Source organism: Monopterus albus, unplaced genomic scaffold (assembly GCF_001952655.1).
Source record: "Monopterus albus unplaced genomic scaffold, M_albus_1.0 scaffold212.1, whole genome shotgun sequence".
Taxonomy (NCBI): Eukaryota; Metazoa; Chordata; class Actinopteri; order Synbranchiformes; family Synbranchidae; genus Monopterus; species Monopterus albus.
In genome coordinates this window covers 117443-125920 of record NW_018128092.1, presented here as the reverse complement: position 1 = coordinate 125920, position 8478 = coordinate 117443, and the positions used below count along the sequence as shown (strand labels likewise).

General features: G+C 42.2%; 1 protein-coding gene across 1 annotated transcript in view; it reads left to right on the top strand.

The window, feature by feature from the left end:
* Positions 1 to 1246: 1246 nt before the first annotated feature.
* The window catches only part of syt6a (synaptotagmin VIa), a 54096-nt gene continuing 46864 nt past the window's right edge, over positions 1247 to 8478 (top strand). Inside the window, exon 1 of the mRNA XM_020618942.1 lies at positions 1247 to 1403. Within this exon, the coding sequence (XP_020474598.1) occupies positions 1247 to 1403 (157 nt within the window). The remainder of the gene's footprint in view (positions 1404 to 8478) is intronic.

Genomic DNA, 8478 nt, shown 5'->3' with positions numbered 1-8478 from the left:
TTAACTTACATGCACGCACAGAGATAAACAGTTGCAGTGCTGGTAACAGTACACAAATTAAACACATACACTAAACTGCCTGTTTATCAGGTACACCTAGCTAAAACTAATACAGTCCAATTTCACAGTAGTAGTCACGTTTTGTTTGAAGTGTCGATTAAGTGGTATCATTATTTTTGATGAATGTAGTTTGCACTGCTAGTGAACTGTACTGCATCATACAAACTGGTGTTTGTTATTTAGCCTAATCTCTGATATAAATGAGGTGAACGAAGTAACTGAGACACTGGTAAGTGTAATGCAGGACAGCACAGCATCTAAAATGATCATACATTTAAATCACCAGTGCTCTGAAACAGTTTGAACACACACCGAACATGAAGCTGGGATTTATACCAGGACTGTTGGATTTGGCCGCATTAGGTGTAACTACTGTAGTAAACTGGCAACTGAGTGTGTATCAGGATTTCTAAGTTACCGTTTGTACACACTGTGTGCAGCCACATGTGACTGTCTCTCACTCCCTGTCCCTCTCGTTCTTTCTCTTCAAAACCCTCATCATTACGGAGTGTAAACACTCAGGGATCACAGTCAGAGTGGTGAGGGATTGTCGGTGGGAGCGGCAAGATCTGGCAGTCGCATGTGGTTCGGCTCGGGGGAAATTTATCACAGGAGACACTCTGACCTGCAGGGACACAGCCGACCTGAGAAAAACAAGCTCAGTGGTCATTATAAGGGTTTTATAGTTTGTATGCACTCAGAGGAGGAGTGGTGGTGGCATTACTGTCAGACTGGGGAGACAGAAACAGGGGCAGGCGGGACAGGGGTCACTAGGTTTCAGCACCTGTTGGCGTATTGAGGTTTGCTGTGCTGTGTTTGACTTGCTTCTTTAGAACAGGTGTGATGCAACAATTCATCTTTTTATACCACAAGGGGACAAATGTAATTCATTAAGTTCACAAACATTGTAACACACACACACACACACACACAGAGTACAGCATGTTCATCCAACACTCATGGCCCTGTTTACACACAACCGTCACATGCACACGCAAACTGTGTGCACATAGACCCAAGTCTGTTCGTGTGTAAACACACTTGACAGACTCTGGAAGAAGGAGAGGAATCAGCCGAGGACGGAGACAAGTTGCATTCATCTTCTGCATGTCAGGCTGCTGCGTGTATGTGTGGGTGTGTTAGCCCCCTTGGATGAGCACACACAGCTGAGGATGCAGCTGAGAGCATGAGTTCAGACCGAGAGGAGTATGACATGGTCTGTCAGAAAGCTGTGACCCTAATTGTTGACCTTTGCTTGCACAACAGCACATTGCTGGATCAGGATACCTGTCAGGATTTCCTCTTCCTGTTGTCTAACCAGAGCTCTGACCACAAAGAACTGGGTAAGCACTATAATTACCTCCTCATTTATCGTGGGTGTATCTTTCCTGCTGTGCTGTGTAAGTTACTCATGCCCATCCTTCTTCTCAGATCTTGTTCAGCAATGCTTAACTTTCATGTGTGTCTAAAATCTGCTTTTTGCCATTTAACAAGTGGTTTTACTTATCTTTCCTTTTGTTTAGCGCATGAAGAGCTTTGGCAGAGCTTTGACTGAGCACTTTAAGCCATCAATACACCCCTAATGAGTTTTTGTGAGCCTAGGGCATCAGGGAGCAATAGGTGTGTAAAACAAACTCACAGTGACTCCCGTGTTTGCTCAACAGAGCAGAACTTCACTACTCTTAATAGATAAGCCTTAAGGCTGACTAATGGCAGCTGATGCTGTGATGACCACTCAGGCTTACAAAAAAAAAGATGCGAAACAAGCAAACCTTTTCAGACGTGTGCCTGAATATGAAGACGTGAACAACAGTTAGCACAAAACTAGCAATGTTGTGTGTTTATTTTCTGCAGAGAATTAGATTTTTGACTTATATATGAGGGATGGTTTACACTTCAGCTGCAGCCTTGTGCATCTGCTGCTTTGTCACTTGTACTGGGCTTCACCCTATTTAAAGGAATAATCCCTCTCTTCAAATGGATTGTTAACGAAGCAGCTCTGCGACGGGCTCTGGCAGAGTGCGGGGCTTTGTTGTGTGAATCCTGGTTGTAAGAGTGGACTCTTTAATCCTGCAACTAGTCGCTCAATTGTCTAAAAGCAGAGGAAGCCTTTGATTATAGTGTTACAGTGTGAATAACACTATACAAGATGTGACTATAGGGTGTGTGAAGAAGTGTAGAATTAGCCTATAGATGTAGAAAGGCGGGCCTCTATGAGCACAGAGAGTAGCTGAGCTTAACACATTAAAAGATTCTGTGTACAATTAAAGAATGACACTTTTTTTTCTATTTATCACTTACAACTAATTGTGTGAAAGAAGAAAAAAGGTGAAATTTAATTTTAGCAGAACAGATCCAAAGCGGGGTTGGGAATACTAATGTGGCAAGTGTATGAGAAAATGCTATTTCATAGCAATTATGTGAGCTGATGCATATCACAGTAAAACTGCAATCCGTAATTGGTTGCAAATCCATCCTACATTTGTCCTCACTTTCTTCCAACCACAGAGATTTTTGTAAGCACTGATTTGATATGTTGGTTAGAAGAATAGGTCTTTATCTTTGTCAGCAGGTGCACAGGAAATATCATGTGTTGGTCCGTGTTCACAGAGTGCGTGCCACACCGATCCTGACCAAATCCACTGTCACCTCACATCACACTCAGTGGAGGAATTGAATGTACATCACAGTGCTGGTGGCATCCGCTGCTGAGCTGTGGGGACATTTAATGCCAATGCACGTTACGGTGCTATTGATGTGAATTATTGCTGCCACATGGAAGCTAAAGACAATTTGCTTCTCTGAATGTTAGAGGGTGTATAGGTGGGGGCTTGAATGAAATGTCTCACTGTGTATAGTTTTGGTGTAGTGTGTAGATCCTACAGAGAGCAATATGTGGCTTTGTTCACAAACGGTATTTGTAACAGAAGGTGGAGATGAAATTAAAAAGAGGTTTTCTGCAGATTAAAAAGTGCCAGCTGAGATTTCATCTTATTGTGGCTTTCCTCCTTATAACATGAAGGTTCTAGTATCCTTTCTGTAACTACTGTAATCCAAATATTGTTTGTGATGATCACACAGTTTTATATTACCGTTTGTTTACTTTGTGTACAACTGTGTTATTTTGGCTTCCTGTGTGTTCCAGGATTACTTTCAAGATTTTAAAGCTTTGCACTGTTTGGCACCTGCATATATTTCAAAGATCTTACAATCTTACATCTTCCAACTAGTTGCTCTTAGAGGCGCTTAGATCCAGACTTAATAATTACGGTGACCGGGCCTTTGCTGTGGTTGCCCCTAAACTGTGGAATAGTCTCCCGCTGAGATTCAGTCTGCCTCTGAGTTTCCTGCCTTTCACTTTCTCCTTAAAACTCATTTATTTAAGCAGGCATTTGTCACTGATTAGGGCATCTATGTGTCTGTCTTTTTGTTTCTGGTTCTTTCTCTGTCCTGCTTCTATTGCGTCTAATTGTTGCTTAATTAATTAATTATTTTAAATTTGTCTTCAAGTTATGTATTTGTTTTTTGTTGTATTGTTTCTGTTATTGTGAAGCATCTTGTAACTTCAGCTTTAGAAATGTGCTATATAAATAAATAGGTTTACTTTTTTAAACCTATTTTGTGCAGAGATGATACCTGTGTGGCACGCACAAAAAACTGTTTGTGAAATCGCTTCAGTTCCAGCAGCCACACAGGAAGTTAAGCAGCTTGACTCACAGGGCAACGTGCGCGGTGCTGAGCAAGGCTGCTTTTTGTTGTGAGGTTTGACAACTTGGCCGTGAATGAGCAGGAGCTGCCGACTCAGCAGGTGATCAAATGAAAAGCAATGTCTAGTGGGAATCATTACAATGAACAGTGAACTAATCTGACCGTGTGTTCAGACAGAAAATGAAGTGGATTTTAGAGTCAGCACGAATGCACGGAAAAGCAAGATTAGATGCAAATTTGCCCGAGGTGGTACAAACTGACGGGAAGACACCTCCACACAAGTTCACGGTGTTGTTTGAGTGAAACATCTGTGCACGTCCTAGGGCTCTGCTTCATAAATGTTCAGAGAGAAAACAGAAAAGTGCAGTGAGTTTCTGTTGAGTAAGAGGCTGACAACACAAAAACAAACACTTTGCACACAGCGGGTGTGTCTGTGTCAGCTTACAGCTAATGTACAGTCGGTACAAATATCAACAAAGACCTTGCTCTTAGAGCTTCAGCTGTTCTTATTTACATGTTGTTTTCTTTAAGTTCACTGTTTTTAGTTTGCTTTTAGTTTGTTTACTGTTTTGTAAAGCACTTTGTTACCATCAGGTTTTAAAAAGTGCTATATAACTAAACCTGATTTGATTTAAATCTTTGTTATTCCTGTAGAGCGAGTCTTTAACGATGATGAAGATGCCAACACATAAACAGTAAGCAGGTGGGTGGAGCTGCAGGGCCACGCTGACCCTAGTTAGTGAAGGGAGACAGCGAGGCAGGTGGGGCCCCACAGACCCACAGTGGGCTGAGTGGCACTAGGCTTTCTGATTACCTCACATTATGAGGTTTTCACCACTGTGGCTAACCTGTGGATTAACCAGTATCTACCAATATCTCAAATATGGGACAAAAGGTCTAATATATCAGTCTGCTATTGGAAGGGACAGGTGGTAACTCTGGTTGGTACATGCTGTTGGGGAAGTAACTTGCTCATTACACTTTATAAACCTAACTCCACCACTTTACTAACTACTGAGCAACAAAAGTACAGTACAGAAATACATGACATTTACTTTCTCTACTTGGCTGTCACTCCTTGGGTGCCTTTAAAGGGTAACTCTGCTGTTTTTGGACCTGCTGTATTGCCCCTAACAGTAGGTATGACGACTCTATAGCTAGTGCTAGTTTTTACTGTAGAGACTGGGAGAAATGAAAAGTCTTGTTAAACAGTGTCACCGGGGCAATCGGTCATCCTCCGAGAGCGCTCGGGATAAACATGATTTCAGTCAAAGCAGTTTTCACACTTATCAGTCATAAGGAAAGCAAATACTGTACAAGGTTTGGAATATGTGTGCTGCTGTCTGGGGTGTTCATTACTGCTAGCTACATAGGAATAGACATCTGGGTCAACCTGCCAGCTGCCCCGATGGCAGGATGATCAGGTGATTATCCATAGCTTGTATTAATGTAAGTATGATGTGTTCCAGTCAGTAGAGTGCTACTGAAGTTGACAGCATGTCTCCTGGCAATGCCGGCCTGCAGATGTCAGTCAAACTGCCCAGCCAGAGGCTTACAGGCCTAAGGCAAAATGGAAAGATGTGCACGACAGCTGAAATACCATTATCCTTTTTATATCTCTACACAAAAAGAGAGGAGAATTCAAAATTCAGTTTAACTTCTCAACCCCAAGATGCTTTAAGCACAGTCTGTTAGTTTCAAACATCACTATGCAGTTTCATATTTTCCATTTGTATCGTTAAGATGTCATTCAGCGTTTCTGTTAAATGTTGGTAAATGGAGTATTTTCCACCTTTCCCAAAATATAAAATAGGCTCATTCTAAAATTTCTATAAAATGGTGATTTTTTTTTTACATAATCTCAAATTTTAGGGAGATTTGACAATGTAAAAATCACAGCACAAAACACAGAGATGTTTGACTATATCTGCAGCCACCGAGCTCACACAAGCATTTTACCAGAGCAAACTCCCCTGCTGTTGGATGAATATCCATCCCCTTGTTTCAAATCAAGTATGATAAAATCAGAGCGACTCATCAGAAAGCCTGGCCCCCGTCCTGAAGTGAGATAATAAGCCACTGTTTTTACTGACCAATTTGTTGAATGTTGAGCTGACTTGACTGCATTACAATCAAGGCTGGATCTGGCACAACACCAGAAACACCCGCTGTGTGTCTGAAAGGCACAGGGCTTTTTGGGTAAGACAAACGAGAGCTCAGATCAACTGCTCACTCTGTTGAGCGAATAGTTTCCACCGGCAGTTCCTCCAGAGCACTGATACAGGTTACACAGTATATCCCTAAATGGCAGGATGCACTTATCACCCACAGCATCCTCCAAATGCAAACGCACACAACATTCACCCTCATTACAAAGTCCACTTTCATTATCAGCTGCGGCTTTAGGTGTGTGGGCTTGAATTGATGAGGCTTTTTTTTTCTTTTTGATCACATTATTTCTTGCACGCCCATCTCATCTCGAGTTTATTAAGCAGGACCTCGGTTGGCAGAGGACATTAGCATCAGTGGATCATCCATTTAGTTTCCACTGGTCTGTTCCTGATTGTGCGTGGTGTTTGCAGGGACAGATGGTGCATTGCAGGTTAAATCCCAAACAGAAAAACAAGAACATCAAATTAACTGCACTGTGGAGATTAGAACCCTATCGTACCACTGTGCCTTTCAATAATTCATACCTACTGACTACTGTCTCAGTATTTTATTGATACAACATTTCCCTGTACAACACAAAGGAGCGCTGGAGGCACGGTCTGTTCCTGTTGCAGGAGATAACAGGCAAAAAGCGTCCTTCTCAGCTGTCAGCAAAAGACAAAATGCCAGACCTCAGAGGCATGTGCCATTAGTGCTGCAGCCAAGAGAATAATAAAACAGATTTTTAAATAGCATTCATTCACCCAGGGTGGGTAAAGAAGTAAGAGCCCACTTTAGCCAGGTTTATGTACTCATCCAGGCTTTAATCCTTTTTTGTACCTTTACGCATCTGGGAAGGTGAGAGAATTTAAGGGTGTTCTGATGACACCAGGACTGAAGTTAACCAGACGTGACAGAGTAAGGTCAGTCAGCCGGTTCACTGGGGCCAAGTGGAACAAATCTTTCATTAAAGTTAATGTGCAAAAAAACTAAAGTCAAACAATGGCTGGAATACCAATCAACTCTTCCGTAAGCTGCCTGTGAACAGCATTATAAACTCGAACACCGTCGTCATCTCGCTTTTTCTAAAGGATTCTCTGGCGTTTCCTCTCCTCCCCTCCTTTTGATGCCCAGGGGTTAACTGGGACCTCCCCAGAGGTTTTCACTTCTGGTGTTGTTATCTGCTCCTCAGTAGAGCAGCTGTGGAACTATGGCGAATGTGAATCCATCTCCGAAATTGCCAAAAAGAGAGATATACAGTGGAACACCTCTTATTTTCATACTCATAGCATAGCTCAAACTGTAGCTACCCACAGGCTGTGGAAAGATAATGAGGAGGATGTTTACTATATTAAAAACTAATTCAGTAATTAAATAAACACATTGCATGCATGACAGGATAAATTAAATAAAAACACCAATGCTTAAAGGACAAATCACAGGTGTAATGTATACACAGCACTGTACTGGTTTGCACTGTGATGCCAACAGACTGAATTCTGCTGCCATGTATTATGACAGTGACTGATGAGTTTTCTTCATCCATTTACAGGTTTAGCCAAAGGGAAACCAGCTTAAAATGGCTTGTAGATCATACTGTTTTGTCCCTGCCTATCTTCTGTTTATGAGCTGCCAGAAGATGTGTGAGTCGCAGTGCACCTAGAACATATGGCGACCTAGGTAACACAGTTCAGACTGTATCATTGGACTGGAATCTCCGCTGCGTCCTATAGTTTGTGTTTTCACTTACACTTCCATTAACAACCCCCTGAGAAAATGTGACCCACAAGCAGTACAATCAGGGAAATGAGGGAAAGACTAATCGAATTACAACCTCAGGACAAAAGACTAGGAGGTATAAAAAAAAAGTATGTGCATGTTTGTGTGCATATGTGCACATTTGTGGGCGTGTCAATGTGTGTGAGTAGGGTAAGTTTTTAACACTGGGGCAATCATGTTAAAACTAAAAACAGAGTTAGAGTTTTTCTCACCTTTTGTTTCAAATGATGGGGAAAATAGTGGTGCAGTTTGAGGTTTGTTGTGACATTTCATCCTGTGATTATGTTAGTGTCCTCTGCAAAGCAGGCATTCCCTGGTCTGAAATTGTGTTACCTGAGCTGAGAGGAATTGATGGAATGACCTTACAGCTTGTCTACCAGTGGAAAAATGCTCAGTGGTTTCAACATGAAACGCTGGAGATGTGAAAATCCCTGTTGCATTTTTATCACTCATATTACTTTCAATTCCATTCTATTCAGTTCTATTTGTATAGCACCAAATCATAACAAAGGTAATCTCAGCACACTCTACAAAGTAAGGTCTAGACCTTAGTGTTACTAGGAAAAACCCAACAAACCCCCCTGAGCAGCACTTGGCGACAGCGGGGAGGAAAAACTCCCTTCAACGGAAGAAACCTCCGACAGACCCCGGCCGATGGTGGGCGGCCTTCTGCCTCGACCGGTTGGGGTGAGTGGATAGAGGGGAGGGCCAAGAAGAAAAAAAAGCAACAAGACACAACAAACAATCAAACACTGGTCAGGTTGATGTGGCTGGGGGCGT